Here is a 17,531-nt window from a genome sequence, read left to right on the forward strand (position 1 = left end):
GTAACATACTCTGGCCTAACCGCAGTACAGGAGGCGGTTAAGTGCATTTGATGATTTGAACTTGAAAGTTCTAAGCATAGATGTTATACATACAGTAGCTAAGTAAAAGTAACGGTGCCGAGACGTGGTCTTTCACTGTGAGCCCTATACGAAGACTCAAAGTCGCTCAGCGAGCTATGGAGTGAGCTATGCTCGGGATTTCCCTACGCGACAAAATCCGTAACAAGGAAATCCGTAGGAGAACGAAAGTTACCGACATAGCTCTCAAAATAAGCAAGCTGAAGTGGCAATGGGCTGGCCACATAGTTCGTAGGACAGAAAACCGATGGGGTAGGAAGGTCCTCGAATGGAGACCACGTCTCGGCAAAAGGAGTACAGGACGCCCCCCGACCAGTTGGACTGATGACCTGAAGCGGACGGCGGGTAACCGCTGGATCCAGATTGCTCAAGACCGGTCGGAGTGGCGTAGATTAGGGGAGGCCTATGTCCAGCAGTGGATTATTAAAGGCTGATGGATGGATGGATGGAAGTAAAAGTATACTATATTTAACGACGTTAAGTAAAAAATAATTACTTATGTATTTGAATGGCTTGTTTAATTTATTAAGTCTTGCTATCGTCTTTTCGGTAATAACTGTAATCCACTGCGGAGTTCGGGTGTGGCTGTAGATGTTACCTCCGAGACAAAGTTCAATGTTATCTCTTACTATCTTTTGCACTTCTTCAACATTAAATGTTACGTCCTGTATAATTGTATATTTAAATTAATGTTTTGTATAAAAAAACGAGATATAAATTTATCGAGAAAAAAATACAAAAACTGGTATTTATTCAGAGCCTGAGCGTTTTCAAGGGCGAAGAGGAGATTATTCGGAAGGCATATTTTTTGGGGCGGCAAAATTCTTCAAATTACGATTTTTTGTAGGTAATATATTTAATATTTATTATTCGCAGATTTTATATAAGAATACTTTTTTCTTATCACAGACCTATTTTTTGTACTGCACATTATCGTATGGAGGCAAAATATCAGGTTTATCGAGATAGTTTGTTAAACTATTGAGTGACATAGATTGTTTATGAGCGCTATTCATAATCGAAAACAACGAATGAGATCAACACGATTCAGTGAACAACGATAAAGATACTTGCCTCTTCGTCGTCTTCTTGAGCCATTTTTTATTTAAATATAATACGTGCGATAAAACAAATGCTACAATGGCCTGAAAATCTAAAGGCACGGCTGTGCCTTGGTATAAATTTCTTATACAATAATATGCGATACTGACAATATTTCGTTATTATTATGATATGATTATGATTGACAATATTTTCTTCTTTATATTGTTTTGATAATGATTTGAAAATCGAATTATTCGACCTGTGCTTAGCTTAGTAAACAAAACATTTTTGCGATTTAATAATAACATGGAGCCTCTATGTTAATATTAATGGAGGGCAATTTCGTGGTATTTAGTGGTATGTATTTATCAAACGGAGGGCATTTTATCTGGGTAACAGGGCCTACATTTTCTATAATCAAAAGTATTCGATTATTATAATGCATAACATCATGATTGTCAACCTAACATTGAAGTTTTTGAACGTGTGCGTACTGCTGTCAGTTACAAATAACATTGGAGTTTCCGAACGATTTTTCTCATAACCCACTTTATTTTTCTATTGTTTTTGGAATGTTTGTTTCGCATTTTAGCCTAATTTGTGTGTTAAAAACGTCGGAGACTGATTAATGAGGTCTATAATGGTGTCCTAAATGTGTGAATGAATAATTGGTGTAGTGAATTGTCATAAATTAATGGAGCTGAAGGTCTGGGTCGAGGGAATACAAAGGATTGTTTGTGGGGTGACAGAGACCACCACTTGTCAGGTCAGTGAAATAATTCTCTTCTCATCATTACATACAATGAACTAAAGGTCTAGCTTTCTAATTTTCACCACCAATCCTAGTTTTGCTTTGTACCTAATACTCAACATTATCAATGTCAATGTAAACCAATTAGTGGAAGTAGTAGTGTAAAAATAGATAAGTGTAGTTTTTCAAACGATTCCTAATTTTGACGAAATATCTTAGAAATTTGGTGTCAAATTGTTCTTGCTACTTTGATTGTTAAACAAAATAATGTTAATAGTAGCAAAGAATAGGAGGAGGTTCTTTAATCCATTATCAATTTTTAACAATAGAGTATTATATTTCAGATATAGAAGAATGAATAATATCAGTACATAAATATTACATAGTTAATGAATATTTGTTTATGAATTTAATAAAATGTAAGAATAAAATATGATTGTATTAAAATTGAATCTTTACTTATATCTATGTTTACAGGATGTAGTTTTCGCCTTGGCCCATGCCACAGGCAAAGTGGGCAGATTTACCTTGATAGAAAGGTGGAGGAACAATGAAAGACTCTTAGCTCCACAGGAGTTCCCCTTAAAGGTTGTATATTGTATTGTATTGTAGTTATATAGATGTAAATCTTGTTAATATTTAAAAGGTCATATATGTTTGGATAAATGTAACATATTTAAATGTTTGTTTAATTACCTTGTTATTTATATTAACGATACAAATTGATGTGTGTTACAATGAAATATGTAATGTATAGGATCTTCTTCCTATCATGTGACTGTGTGTGCATGCAGATATGGTCCCAAGAGTTTGTGTTAATGCACGCACACATGCATATGAAGAGTGACACGAAAGGCTCTTACAGTCACATTTATGTTTTTTTTGTTTTAGTACAAATTTATAATACTAATATTATGTCCACAATTATTACAGATTCTTATGAAATGGGGAGAGTATTCTAATGACATCCAGTTTATATTGAGGAGATCAGATCCTAGCAACAACCAAAAACCACCACAACATACTAACAACTCTAGATCACCAATAGGAAATGGGTATGTATCACTTCTTTTATGTATAACTACAGAAATAACTATTTATTTAATGATGATTATATTTGGCTACTGACAAATAAAATAGGCACCAATTGAAGAGCAAAAACTATGTATGTGACAATAGGGAATATGCACATTTTTATTTTATTATTTTAAACCACTTATCACATCGTTTTAACATAGTAAAGAATATAAACAATTTTATTAGTGTTTGAAATATTTTTTTAAAAATTATTTAAAGTATCAATAAAATTTGACACATTTGAACGCCGCCATTTTACGCGCTCTTTGAATGACGTCACGTAGCATGATTTGTATTAATGTTGATGATAACTGTATGCACATAAAGGTATTATTAAACGTTTTCAGGTTTCATCGCTATTTACATCATGGGAAAGGCTAAATAACCACTTTATAAATATTTCCTAGAGTTATTGTGCAAAACCAGTACCATAAATACATTATAGTGTTTTTTTCTTTTGTAAAAGATGCGAAAATACGAAAAATGTGGTGCAAGATTATAGGAAACAGATATAGTATCTCCAAAATCGCATTAACATTTGTATTTACTGAAACAAACAATAATTTTAGGTAAATGATTTTAAAATATTGCATTGATCATCTACTTCGTTAGGTACTTATCGACTTCTACAACAAACACTATCATTTGAAACACACACAATGCATTATAATCTATTTTAATATTATAAAAATAGGTGAAGATAGGTGATAGGTTGAAGGTGGTAGAACCCTTTGTGGTTCGACTCCAGAGGCACCACCGCCACACCTATTTCTACGTAATAACAGCAGTGTGTTCCGGATTGAAGGGTGTGGTAGGAGACAGACTTTTTCGAGGCGTTCCAGCTTAGTCCTCAGGGGTAGCGGCGCATCTGTGGCCGACCTTAGGTGAGAATATCTAATCCTATCTGGGGTTGATTACAGATGTCCATGGGCGGACTGTATGCTCGTCTGCTATATTATAAAAAAATAATATTAACATAATAAGTTATGATCAGTTAAATATTTCCGAATTGACCTATGCATAAAAAACAGTTTATTCATTTTGCATATTTTAGGTAAATAGTCCGATTGTGCTTTGACAAAACTACTTTCAATCATTGTTCTTGATTATTCCTAATAATACTATCTAGAAAAATCGCACTAGGTAATAAATAACACTGTAGGAATATAGACAAAAACAATTTTTCTCTCAAACAGTTTGAATATCGACGCCGATAAACATCGTAACACGCTATGTGACGTCATTTTTTGATTCGACCAATGGGAATGCGTTTTGCAAATTTGAATTTCGCGCGCATAATTTACGATTTTTGAATAAAGTTTTAAACAATTTAACACGAAATAAAGAAAAAATAATGGTTTAGATGTAATTTCAGGACCGTAATGTACCGAGGAAAAAAATAACAAGCAAATCTAAATCACATGCATATTCCCTATAAAGCTTTAATTAAACCTATTAGAATTATTTAGGTGAATGTCAACTAATAATTTTTTTGAGGTTAATTGTCATATCTTTACAAATTTTGTATTGTGTCATTGACTTTAAATTTACTATTGATACAGTTCGTGCCAAACTGCTAGTCCGCACTGAAGTTGTTGTGAGCAGGTGTAGTCATACAATTTGCTATGGCAATTCGATTCATTTCTATATTCAGAGAGAGCAGTTTTACATGGACTATACTCATGTTTTATATACCCCTGCGTTTATTAACTTAATAAAAGTTTAATGATTTTCAACCTATAATTTTATGTAAACCACTAATATAAAACAAATAATTATCACATGCTTTAACAGTAAACAAAAGCATTGTGAGACCTACACGCTCAAGAGTTCTTTAAAAAAAATCTTAAATAGTTGTGAAATCTTCCAAGCTGTGACTAATATATGTGTCAATCTTAAAGGAGATCTGTGCCTAACACACATTCAACAACAACTATGAAAATAGTAATAGTTGGCCTAACAAAATAATATCCTTAAAATACATTTAACTATTTCAGATGAAATCGGAGTTATCTTACATTAAAACGTGAAAATTGTAAATGTATTCACTGTCACATATTTTTTCTCCATCTCATACCATTTTCTATTTCCTTAGGGGTCATAACACATCAAGTCCTAACGTAGCAGATAATCAAAGCTCACCAAATAGAATGAATACCACCCCAACCTTTAATAATAATGTAAATAACACCTCCCCCGGGAACCCCGTCGGAGTGGTGAAGGGAGTGCAGCAAGCCAAAACGCCTGAATCCGATAGTCCTATGTTAAAAGATGTCCCACCTTACAGGTAATAATTAACTAAATACAATTAAAACTAATTTTGTTTTTATTTTCCTTTACTATTAAGTGTCTATATTATAGACATTACAAATTGTTATAAGGGATAAATTACTGATTTCTTACGTCCCAATAGACTACTCATCCCACAAAGGTTACCATGCTGTAATGCTAAGTTACAGATGATTTCCATTTTATCTTAGAAATTATAAATCATGAAAGTAGAATAATAAAGATGCTAAAAGTTAGTAGGACCAGTATGGTCCAAACAAACCATACCAGCTGCTTGCTCAAGAAAAGAACATCGCATTCACTCTTATTTCTAGCATGAATCAGTTAGATTAACACAAATTGCATTCATGTATGGATTTGTGATTTGACATTAAAAGCTTTCACTTACTTTAAGTGAAATATTAAATACTTATGTAATAAGACAAAGAAGTGCAGTGTCAGACAGAGGACACCGCCTTCATTATATGATTATTTAGCAGTTTAAATTAGCGTAAAATTACTCATTAGTCTTATAGTAGGCAAGATTGTAATAAATATAAAGTACCTAATTTCTCATTCGGTACTTTATACATGCGAAAAAAAAAAAACTAAAAGTTTACTTTTAAGTAACTTTTGTCTTCAATTTTTAGAGAGCCCCCTCCCCCATACCGCTCTCCGCCACCGCCTAGCCAAGCTTTAAGGAAGTCTCCAAACCGCACAACAAGGAACAATAGGTCTGCGCACATGTCGCCAGTGAATTTGACGGATGAGAGCCCAGACAGCAGGAGTCCGGAGGCAGTTAGTTATAATAGTCAATACAGGGAGCTGGTGTCTCTCGTCAACTACCAGCGGGAGAAGCTGTCCAGTCAACAGGTGGATCTTATTAAGGTGAGATAGACAATATAGACTTTAAAGAGAACTGATGCAACTTTTCTCTTCGGCCTCTTAACGCAGAATAACCGTTTTATTTTAAAATTCATAAGACCACAGTTATGTGTGATTACGTAGCCGCCACGGCTATTTAGTATAGTTCGCGCCAAACTGCTAGTCCGCTCAGAAGTAGTTGCGAACAGGTGTAGTCATACAATTTGGTATCGCGACGCGATTCATTTCTATATTCAGTGCGGACTAGCAGTTTTACGCGGACTATAACAGATTACAGTTATTAGATATGTTCTGTTTACAAGAATTTGACAAAAGTACTAATTCAGCGACTAAAGGTCAGGGAATTTTGCAGTTGTAGATGTTTTGTGTAAATGAAATGGTTCATTGTTCCCCTCATTTGCTCATTAACAGAACTACTCATAAGAAGTTATTATATTAAATCTTAGCATCACCAGAATGCCTTGCAGGCATTTAAAAATCATCTAACACATATGATTTCTACCATATTAATACCCATCTTTAATATTTAAAAGCCTATTTCGTTAAACCAGGCATGTAATTATTAATTTTCAGTATGATGCTGAGATTGGTTACTGGGAGAATAAGGGTCGTGAGCAGGAGAGGCAAGTGGAGTTGTTGCAGCAACAGATCAGTTCTGCCGATAATCAGCTCAGAATTAGCACCGAACAAGTTAGTTGTACTCTAAATAATCTAAATAGCAACTTTGCATTAATAATCAAAGAGTTACTGTAAAGTAAATATTGATTATGATTAATCATATGGTGATAAGTTGGGTTGAAATTAAAAAGCATGAATATTTTGCCGCATTGACATAGGACATGATAAAAATTGAGCCTCTAATATTAAAAAAATGTTTTTGATTTTGTTGGCATATATGAGGGCAGAACCTGCATTCAGGCTTGCTCGCATAAACATGCCATAGTCGTAACTACTATGAGCGACACATAAGAACTTTTTGACTAATGTCATACCAGAAAATCCGTATGTTACATGAGAAATTCTTTTGGAATTTCATTTCATTTCATTTTAAAAATTTGTATTATTTTCAGGTGCAAGCACTTACATACATAGAAGAAGAAAGCGAAATCGTGAAGCAAAACGAAAAAACGCTGCGTTCGGAGATAGTGTTGGTGCGTTCGAAGTTAGCCAACTGCGAGACGGAACTGTTGCAGTGCAAGAACAAGATACGAAAGCTGATGGAGGACATACACAACGAGCAGAGGATTTTGAACAGCCGGCAACAGGAGAATAGGTAAGTTTTTTGATTTTTAAAAATGGTAAGTAAGTAAGTAAAGTGGATTTAAAGAAAGAAGAATTTAAAGAAAGAAAGAAAAAACAAAAATAATTTATTTATAGACCTCGACAGTACAATCGCCATATATACCCCCACTTTGTGGCGGTGGTATATTTTTTTAATAATATAGGAGTAGTAGATGAGCATGCAGTGTTACAGTCGCTCATGAATATCTATAATCAAACTCAGATAAGATTAGACTCCTTGCTGAAGCAGGCCACAGACTCCTGAGGACTTCGCTGAAATGCCTCGAAAAAGTATGCTTCTCTTACCAGAGCTGCTGCTAGTGTATTGTTTGAGATTATTTTTTTTTTTTTTTTTTTTTTACTTATGTTCTTTATGCGATCTGTTTCTTGTGAACATTCAGCATAGGGTTACGAATTTATATGTTTGACTTGGGGGGCAGTCAGTCCAGCGACATACGCCCCTTGTGTTTATCATTCCCTACAAATCTCTAGGGGACTTTCTTTTCAGCCTTTTGAATGTTGAGGTGTTATTCATTAAGTGTTTAGTCAGTCTATTTGGATGGTTTTCTATTCTATTCCTGTAGGATTTCATTGAGTGCTTGATCTCTTCTTGGACTGTTCTGATTTGAAGGTCGTGGTGTAATTGTTGGTTTGTTATAAACCATGGAGCGTCTGTAATGATCCTTAGCATTTTAGACTGAAACCTCTGGAGTATTTCAAGGTTGGCGTTGGCGGCTGTGCCCCAGAGTTGGATTCCGTAAGTCCAGATTGGTTTAAGGATACACTTGTATATTAGGAGTTTGTTTTCCATTAACAGCTGTGACTTTTTTCCAAGCATCCAATACATTTTCCTCAATTGGATTCCCAGTGCTTTTCGCTTGGTGAAGATGTGTTTCCTCCAGGTGAGACGGCGATCAAGATAAAGTCCAAGGTATTTGACTTCATGTGCTTGGGGTATTTGTACTCCGTTGAGCTTCACGGGGGGACACGTTTCGCGTCGCGTTGTAAAGGTTACCTGAACTGACTTTGTTTCGTTTGCTTTTATCCGCCAGGTAGTTAGCCAATCTGTGATGCTGTTTAGAGAGCGCTGTAACATGTTACTTGCTTGTGCTGGTTCATCATGGGCAGTTAAGGCCGCGGTGTCATCGGCAAAAGTACCTATTACGACGCCATCTGTTGTTGGTAAGTCTGCAGTGAAGATTAGGTATAGGATGGGGCCAAGCACACTTCCTTGTGGTACCCCCGCATGGGCTCTGTGCAGTTTGGATATTTGTTCACCCTGCTTGACGTAAAAAAATCTGTCAGACAGATACGATTTTAGTGAAATGTAATAGTTTATTGGGAGGTGTTTTTTTATTTTGTACAATAAACCTGTGTGCCAGACTTTATCAAAGGCCTGTGATATGTCGAGAAATGCTGCACAGCAATATTTCTTATTTTCGAAACCCTTGTGTATTTCTTCTACTAGTCTATGTACCTGTTCAATAGTCCCATGTTTTTTTCTGAAGCCAAATTGGTGGTCGGGTATGATCTTATTTTGTATGATTACGGTGTTTAGTCGCTTTAGAAAAAGTATTTCCATTACTTTTGACAGGATAGGCAGTAAGCTGATCGGTCTGTAGGAAGATGTATCTTCAGGTGCTTTACCAGGTTTAAGAATCATTTTAATTTCAGCTACTTTCCATTGCGGAGGGAAGATACCTCTGGTCATTATGCAGTTGAATAGGAGCGTCAGAAAGCGTATTGCTATTTCGGGTAGTTCACGCAGTATCTTTGCAGTAATTAGATCGTATCCCGGGGCCTTATTCTGTTTGAGATTAATGAGACAAATAAAATAACAATACTGTATAGGTAACAATCTATAGGTACTTGTGAAGTAATAATGTTTTATCAAGCAGTTTTGTATCTATTACAGTTAGATTGACATGTTTATAGTGCAACAAAACGAATTTTTAACATTTCAGGCAAGCATTGGAGCGTTCAATGCTCGCTGAAATGGAAAACCTGCAGACTCAGATCCAACAAGCGAAACACGCCACCGAAATCAACCACTTAACAGCGGAGAACTTGAAGCGAGAGGTTCGTATTGGTGTCATTATTTAAATACTTTTTTTTATAGATTAAATAAAATTTCTTCTACTATTTCGGTAAAGGGCCTAAATCCTTTGCAATCTTTGTAATAATTCTGGGTAAGAAATTGCTTTGTATGGGACCACCCATTCATTTTACGTAGGACACTTAAACAGTCCACTAAAGAACCATAGGACAATTCTGGGATTGTTATTGCAACTAGCTGTGCATTACAGATAAAGAGATCCATTTTGTGATACATAAATGAGGATTTAGTTGATATTGATATTTAATTTTAATGAAAATTATCTAAATTTTGTTAAAATTAAAACCTACTCTCCTACAGGTTGGAGTGCTAGAAAATGCGATAATGGAAAAGAAGCGTCAAGTGGAGCGTTTGGTGCAGGAGATGAAAGAAGCCAACTTGCAGAGTTTGACTGGCAGCGTGGATGAGCTACGACATCCTCTCGATGGTAAGAATTTACTTAATATATCTTTTATGCAATAGAAACACCTTGCAACCGATGTGAATTACGTATTAGAAAATTATTATCAATATCTTTAGTAGTGAAGAAAATCTGTGTTGAGAAACAGTGTGCCCATGAGTTCTTAAAAAAATGTGTGAAGTGTACAAATTCGCATTTGTTCAGTGTGGTGGGCTCCAGCCCAGCAGTGAGACAATAATGGGTTGATGGCGACAAGGCGGTGGCTTATGATATCACAAATTATAAAAGAAACAGTTTTAGCGTTGTAGGGAACACATTTACCTAACTGTTTACAACAATATATAATTTTGTAAATATATAACAAATTTTAAATTACAGTTTCTATAAATGTATTTGTATCTTTGTGTTTTTGCTGTTCTAAATGAATGAAGAAGAGATTAAATGGTATTGATTTTTTTCAGGGTTATGCAAGGCGGGTAGTGCACGTAGGATAATAGGTTCACCGCGGCAGTTGGAAAACGCTGCGCCCACGAACAAAAATCCACACGGCGTATGGGTATAACTAAATAAATATAATAAACATTATTTATGGCCATTTATTAGGGAGTTTCTTCTCTTATACGCGTGGATGACTTTTAAACATTTTATTTAATAATATTAAAGTTTGTGTGAATGTTTTAGCACCTAGGTTAAGACTTCAGTATGTCGTATGATTATTTTAGTGGTGTATTTATTATTTTTGTGTTCAATTTAGTGTCATATTTAAATTAATGTCACAAATTATTACTTATAACATCCCATTTACAATGTTATAGGTTTCCTACTTAGTGGATCTGTTTATTCAAAGCATTTTTATGTTAATCTCTATCATAGTATTATTGATTCTTGCCTTATAATATGTGCATTTAAATGTGTATTCGATTTTAACTATACAAAACAAAATTTAAATGTTTTTGTGAAGGGGAGAGAATAGCTCATTGTCGCCATTTTATTTGTATTTTTAAAGTTGCAGCGCACTATGATCCTCTTATATAAATAAAAGACACCTAAATGAACAAAAAATGTTAGCAATATTCACCTAGTGTAAATTATCACTTTACTACAAGTTTTGTGTATTGCTAACATTTTTTGTTTGTTTATATTATGGTCTATACCTATATATACAGGTTTCACTATCCACCGTTGCATTGAAAAATAATTAAAATGGCGTCTTGTAGTATATGCCAGTTTTCCTACAAACTCCAATATGGAACCCCTTTGTTCCTTAATTCTTATAATTATGGTTAAAAACGAATTACGATTATTTAAAATTTTTGATTAAAAAAAGTGCCATCAGATGTAATCCTATCCACTTATAACTGTTTTGTGAATTTGAAATTATTATTGTTTCTTAAGCAATTCCATATGACATAATGTAATACATACAAATTATTTTATGATAAATTTGCAATATAGAAGTAATTTTATTGATAATAATAATCTAGTCGGAAATATAAGCCATTGCAATATATTATAAAAACCAATATTATAATCTCAATGTTTAGATACATTTAATAGAACTATGGCAAGTTAAATGAATCAATTTTAATAATGTAATCAAACATAATAGAATTTTTATTATGAAGAAATTTAACTATTTATAAACTGTATTAGTTTATTACAAAGATATTTTATACATTTAGATGAAGCAGAGGGCTTGGGTAAGCTGTATAAAAATATTTGGGGATAAAAATGTTGGCATCTATTGATTTTAAAGAAAAGAGAAAATCTCAAAGGTGTGTGAAGTCTACTAATTGAGACTTTTCAACTGTTGTGGACTATGGCCTAAACTCGTCTCACTCTGAGAGACCTGTGCCCAGCTGTGGGTTACTAGTGGGATGATGACGGCAAGGATAAATTGATTTTTCCATCCCTTGTATTTTGGTAGATACTACACAATTATCTCATTTGGCCTCTGACGAAGAATCTAGATGTATATAATATGTTTGGTTTATTGCATGGTTACTAATAGGTGATTTTGTGTATATTCATATATCAAATAAATGAATTTGGAAAGAAGTATTGTTTTAACTTTAAAGGCATTGTTTAGTGAAAGAAATCAATCTGTTAAACCTTATTTATTCAAAATGACGAAATTAAATCTGTCGATATTATTTTTTATTATAGAAAACATTTTTCTACACATAAGTATTATAAATGCGTCAGTCCAACGCTGTACTTCTCGTTATTAAAATCTCTGTTCTTTACCACAAGAGAAATATACAATCATATCATATATACATTACTTATCAATAAAGAACATTTAATAAAAACAGATTTAATCACAACAGTCCCCATTTTACTCTGTCCGTTCATGGAGATTCTTAAGTGACAACATTTGTAACAGGAAACTCTGTTACAAAACTGTTAATAAAATATTATATCCATATAATTGTAATCACATTTAAATATGCTTAATATGCAAGCTTCACTTAGTTGTGGCAAAAATGGGTGACTGGCTCATACAAATGCTCTTTACTGGTACTCCTGGCTCATATAAACGATCAGATGAGATTGAAGAGCGAAGGCAATGTCAATCAATGACTTTTTCAAAAACAATTTAAGTAAACAAAAAATATTCTCCCCTTATTCTTAAATTAATCAATACAACCAAAATTGACTTTAATCTTATATCTTCATGTAATGATTTAGTGAAAAAAATCTTTAAAATCAAAAGTAAAATTATAAAATCGGACAACATGCAATTGTTAATCGTCAATCATTCAAATAATTATTGCCATCGGTCCAAAATCACAAATCAACCCCATTCCCACACCATACGCACTATCACAATCCCAAGGCATCTAACATAGGACCATGTCACCTCACTTTCACGCTTTAGTCACTATGCTTTCTCCTCCTTCTCCCTATTATACCGTTCGAGTTCTTTTAGAAACTGTCCTTTAGGTTTCATCACGTTTGGTCTGTCGCCGCGGCACTTCGGACAGAACCATTTTCCTTTAGGTTTGGTGGTGAGTGATACGCAGGAGAAATGGAACCATTCGATGGGGCATAGGTCGTTGTCACATAGGATCATTTCGCCGAAGGAGATCTGGTCGCAGAGGCAATAGCGCGGCTCGTCGGGGTCGATAGGGTCTGTCTCTTCGGGCGGCGTCTCCGAGCGCTGCGCTGCTTGTCGCGCTTTGCGTTTTTTCTTCTTTCCTATACCTGCATAAAAACATACATTTGTATTACAGAGAAATATTAGACAACTTAATATAACGTTTTTGTTTTTTTTAATTATTTAATATAATGAGAAGTTTTGTATTTTAATTCTATTAAATAAAATTGGTTCAGACATTTCCATATAATCCAGATATAAAATTTAAAACCCATGGAGAAATTGGGCTTCAAATAAATTACTTTGTAATAAAATGTCTCGTTGTTGCATAAAGAGATTTACCGTACTCATTTTTCATGTATGACCATAAAATGATATAAAAAAATAACCTTTCTTGTGGGTAGTGTTGTGTGTGTGTCTCTCGCTATCTCGCTCGCTGGAGTCTGCTCCATCTGTAGCCGCATTTGTAGTCGTTCGTGATCGACGAGCGCGTTTCGACCAGCGTTCTCCTATTATCAAAATAAGATTAAAATTGTGAGTATAAAAAAATCTTTTTGAATTTATGAATAAGTAGGGAGACTATTTTAACTAACAAATATTTACCACAAATTTAGTTAATGCTGTTCCACTCATCTTATTTTCTATAAGACTTGCATAGCGAAACAGTGATGTTATATTTTTGTGCACAACTGGATTGTTAAAAGAAAGAGTTGAACACATACCGAGCAGAGCGAAATAGTATTGTGTCTTACTATAATGCATAATATTCCTGAAGAACACTGCATGAACATGTACCATGTTCATATACTAGGAAGCAAAGATATACCGAGTAATTTAGTGGTAAAATAAGGGAAATACACTTATGTGTGGCAATTCAAATTCGTCCTAGGGGTAGCAACATCTGTGTTGGAACACAGGAAACACTCTGATTCTATCTGCATTGATTATAGATGACCATGGGCGTTTATGACTAATCACAGGACTGTATGCTCATTTACTACTTTGAAGGTGGTAGAACCCTTTGTGGTTCGACTCCTGCGGCACCACTGCCACACCTATTTCTACCTAATAACAGCAGTGTTAGGAGCTGCTGTGTTCCGGTTTGAAGGGCGTGGTAAGGGAGACAGACTTTTCCGAGGCGTTCCAGCTTAGTCCTCAGGGGTAGCGGTGCATCTGTGGCCGACCTCAGGTACGAATATCTTATCTAATCTAGGGTTGATTACAGATGTCCATTGATGGCAGTAGCCACTTACCATCAGATGGACTGCATGCTTGTCTGCTACTCTTACATTATAAAAAAAAAACTACTAGAAAAATAAAAAAAAAATCTAATATGTACCTCCAGATTTATCTCTTTCCCCTTTATCTTTTTCTTTATCCGCGGTGCGTTCGGGTGGCGGGGGTGGTGGCGCATGCTGCGGTTGGACTTGCGGTGCGCTCGGCTCCTTATCTACCGGTCTCGCTGTTTCAGATACCGGTGTCGGTTCTTCCTTTGCTGTGCCATTGGTGTTCACGTCGAGACACGTAACTGACAATGTAAGTGTTATGTATGTTAGAAGTGATTAATTAATGTAATGTAGTTTGTTGACTTTCACAAAGCATTCTATATGAATCAATTTTGAATAAACGAGATTTGAATTTGAATTGATTTACTTTTGTACTAATATGTCTCTAGTAATAAATGTTGTTCATTCCTGCAATTAAATGTGTTAACGTAATACCAAGTTATAACAGTAAGTATTGCTATTTAAATTAAAATCTTATTCTTATAAGGCATACATTTTGATAATTTCAGGGATCTTTCTGTTTCAATTTGACACTTTGGTGTTGTGTCGGTATTGCAATGAAAATGGTAATAAGAAATTCCAATATGAATTGATTGAAGAAGTTTATGATTTATGAAAGTAAACTCAGCTCTTTGTTCAAAATATGATAATATAGTTTTCTTTAAGATTTATAAGCCTTTTTATTTTTCCCCTGTGTATGTGAATATACTTTGTAATATCAAATGTTTTTAACTTTTATTTTATTATGTTACAAACTTTAATGTCAAATATGTACATTATTATTAATCATGAATTAGGTATCAGTTAACTATACAATGAAGTATCTACAAGAGGCATTAAATATTTTTTTTTGTAAAAATAACTTTAAATTTTTCTGTTGCTTCTTTTACTTGTGATCTCAAATAAGATCCTCCAGTGGGTTACAATGTATAATCGAGAAACACTGTAGTAAAGCATAATATACTTTACAATAAAAATGAGATATATAATTATAGTTACCTAATTTTTTGTGATCAGCATCCAGTGATCTCTGTTTGTTGTCAATAAGATCTTGCAGCAGCTGGACCACTTGTAGCTTCTCGTCTCCGATCTCCTGTGCAGCGACGAGGGCTGTTTGGAGACGTACAGCTGCTCGCCCTCGTCTTCTTTCTTCTGTATTGGGACCTATACATACCGCTAGGTGCGTTTCAGCATCACGGAGGCATTCTGCAGAAGGTTAAAGGGTTAAGAATATCGCCTCTGTATGCTGCTTATTAGTAAATGTGTAGGTGTTTGTTAATGTACTGAGTAAAAGTAATAACAAAGGTTTTAAAAAAGTGTGTATGATAATGGTTTTAGATATTAATATCAAGAGACTGTAGACAATAAAAATGTATATGTTTAGGTAGTATTTTCAATATGCCTTTTTTTTCTAAGAGATGATGTATAAAACAATGTCAATAATGTTTTTAATAAGAAGTAGTAATGACTTGAGAGAAATTCATACATGAAAAATTATATGGAACTTACTAAAAATATTAAATGAAATACTTATTAAGTTGAATCATATACATCTTAAAGGCTTTTCTCTTCTTCTTGTCCCACTTTTGTGTCAGAATAATAGAGTAATAGGATTTTAAAATTATAAATATTAACCTTAGTTGTACAATTGTGGTAAAAACTAGAAAATAAAGAAGTATGGAATCATTTGGTTGTGGGGGACGAACAAAAATAGAAATTGATTTGTGTTATTTTTGGCCATAGCATCGGAGAGTTGGTGTTGTGGAGAAATATGGACGTAGCACTCGCGTCTGGGTTAAAACGTCAACAAATGCCGCCTTGACCAAAACTGCATATAACATTATCATACCTTAGTTTACAGATCATGACATGTAATGAGATAACACAAAATAACAACAATATTACCTCTGTAAGTTACGTCGAGCTCTCGCATACGTGATAAATGTCGCTGCAGGTCATTCGGAAGATTTTCAACACAATCTAGGTAATTTTCAACGTAAGTCGCCGAAAGCAGCGCCTCCGTTGAAGTTTGGTTTAACATGGTTAAATATTTCACACAGTTTTTATCATAACGCTCAGAAAATACAAGTATTCTACTTTCGAAGCAAATAACAAGTTATTACACAAAACACCCGTCAAGCATCAAAACGACAGAGACCGTTCGGAAATCAGTGACATGACGTTAACTGTCCATAGACGCTACAATCCACAGACAACTTAAGGCCATTATGTACAATTTATTTCATGATTGTAATTTAAAATGATTTAAATCGATATTGAAGTGTACAATAATAATAGCATTTTTAATAATATGCATTTCGAAAATAATAATAATTGTATAATTTAGTCAAACAAAGACACTGTTATCTGGAATTTACATTTAATAGGTACGAGTACGTATGTCTGAAAATAATAAAGATAAATTAGCAAATCTGTTTCTTTTCTAATATTTTTAGTAGGATGTTATGAATGACGTAAAAAATATTATTTATTCAAACGTCAAAATATTTCTGAACGAAATTGTGTATTTTTTTAAAAATTAAAGCTATAGAAATTTTATAGACCTCAAAAATATATAGAAATAGATTATATATAAATTAGAGTATAATACTTAAATACCGCTACTACTTAATGTAGTGTAGGTGATTATTTTGGCCGCCCCCCGACCAGGTGGACCGACGACCTGAAGAAGACGGCGGGAAACCGCTGGCTTCAAAGGGCACGGGACCGGTTGGAGTGGCGCCAATTAGGGGAGGCCTATGTCCAGCAGTGGACCTCAAAAGGCTGATGGATGGATGATGATGGATGACTTAAATACAGAGATACCGGTGTTTATCGAGAATAAGAAGGTCATGTTTTTATCTTGGACACCCGAATATTTCCCCATGCACTGAATTGATCAATTCAGAATAAAAAATGTCTTCACCAACAATCAATAAAGTTTAGATCGTAATAGTGCTTAGGCCTTGGGGGATTAGGTCATAATCTAGCAAATGCTAATTTTATCGCCGTATGAAATATAGATCGCTCGTGAACAAAAAGTTTTATTTCTTTATTTGATATCAATTATCCACGCATTTTGTTGTATATTCGAATGACGAATATAAGTATTTACCTATCTCAATGTCTAACTCTTACTTTCCAATTACCATACTTTGATATTCAATTTCATTTTTTTTAAGGTTTCTTATTTTTTTATTATTTGTAGAGATGTAGTGTAGGTGATTATTAATGTTATTTATTCA

General features: G+C 34.2%; 2 protein-coding genes across 3 annotated transcripts; one reads left to right on the forward strand and one right to left on the reverse strand.

The window, feature by feature from the left end:
* The first annotated feature begins 1,628 nt into the window (after window positions 1-1,628).
* On the forward strand, window positions 1,629-11,624 carry RASSF8 (ras association domain-containing protein 8). 2 transcript variants are annotated; one of them, XM_073077350.1, is made up of 10 exons: window positions 1,630-1,888; window positions 2,351-2,461; window positions 2,807-2,928; window positions 5,046-5,237; window positions 5,869-6,106; window positions 6,677-6,793; window positions 7,174-7,376; window positions 9,349-9,463; window positions 9,801-9,927; window positions 10,362-11,624. In XM_073077350.1, exons 1-10 carry the CDS (start codon window positions 1,817-1,819, stop codon window positions 10,460-10,462), a joined length of 1,398 nt encoding a protein of 465 aa, XP_072933451.1. In that variant the 5' UTR covers window positions 1,630-1,816; the 3' UTR covers window positions 10,463-11,624. The 2 variants fall into 2 exon arrangements, with proteins under 2 accessions (XP_072933452.1, XP_072933451.1); XM_073077351.1 differs by lacking the exon at window positions 5,046-5,237 and having other exon boundaries at window positions 1,629-1,888.
* A 378-nt stretch (window positions 11,625-12,002) lies between these two features.
* LOC140745478 (inhibitor of growth protein 1) lies at window positions 12,003-16,461 on the reverse strand. The gene is made up of 5 exons (XM_073077353.1): window positions 16,192-16,461; window positions 15,286-15,492; window positions 14,340-14,528; window positions 13,390-13,509; window positions 12,003-13,107 (listed from the first exon to the last, which is right to left on the reverse strand). The coding sequence occupies exons 1-5, from the start codon at window positions 16,325-16,327 to the stop codon at window positions 12,785-12,787; spliced, it is 975 nt and encodes a 324-aa protein (XP_072933454.1). The 5' UTR covers window positions 16,328-16,461; the 3' UTR covers window positions 12,003-12,784.
* Window positions 16,462-17,531: the final 1,070 nt, after the last annotated feature.

This window comes from Epargyreus clarus, unplaced genomic scaffold (genome assembly GCF_041222505.1).
Source record: "Epargyreus clarus isolate Ecla_fem2 unplaced genomic scaffold, WU_Ecla_fem_2.2 ptg000010l, whole genome shotgun sequence".
Lineage (NCBI taxonomy): Eukaryota > Metazoa > Arthropoda > Insecta > Lepidoptera > Hesperiidae > Epargyreus > Epargyreus clarus.

Bases quoted from the DNA above. Each gene is read 5' to 3' on its own strand.
- RASSF8 (XM_073077350.1), top strand. From the start codon at position 1,817: ATGGAGCTGAAGGTCTGGGTCGAGGGAATACAAAGGATTGTTTGTGGG. The intron at 2,462-2,806 runs GTTGTATATTGT...CAATTATTACAG, and splicing joins CACAGGAGTTCCCCTTAAAG to ATTCTTATGAAATGGGGAGA. The intron at 9,464-9,800 runs GTTCGTATTGGT...ACTCTCCTACAG, and splicing joins CGGAGAACTTGAAGCGAGAG to GTTGGAGTGCTAGAAAATGC.
- LOC140745478 (XM_073077353.1), bottom strand. From the start codon at position 16,327: ATGTTAAACCAAACTTCAACGGAGGCGCTGCTTTCGGCGACTTACGTT. The intron at 14,529-15,285 runs GTAACTATAATT...TTACATTGTCAG, and splicing joins TGCTGATCACAAAAAATTAG to TTACGTGTCTCGACGTGAAC. The intron at 13,108-13,389 runs GTTATTTTTTTA...GTTTTTATGCAG, and splicing joins CAACACTACCCACAAGAAAG to GTATAGGAAAGAAGAAAAAA.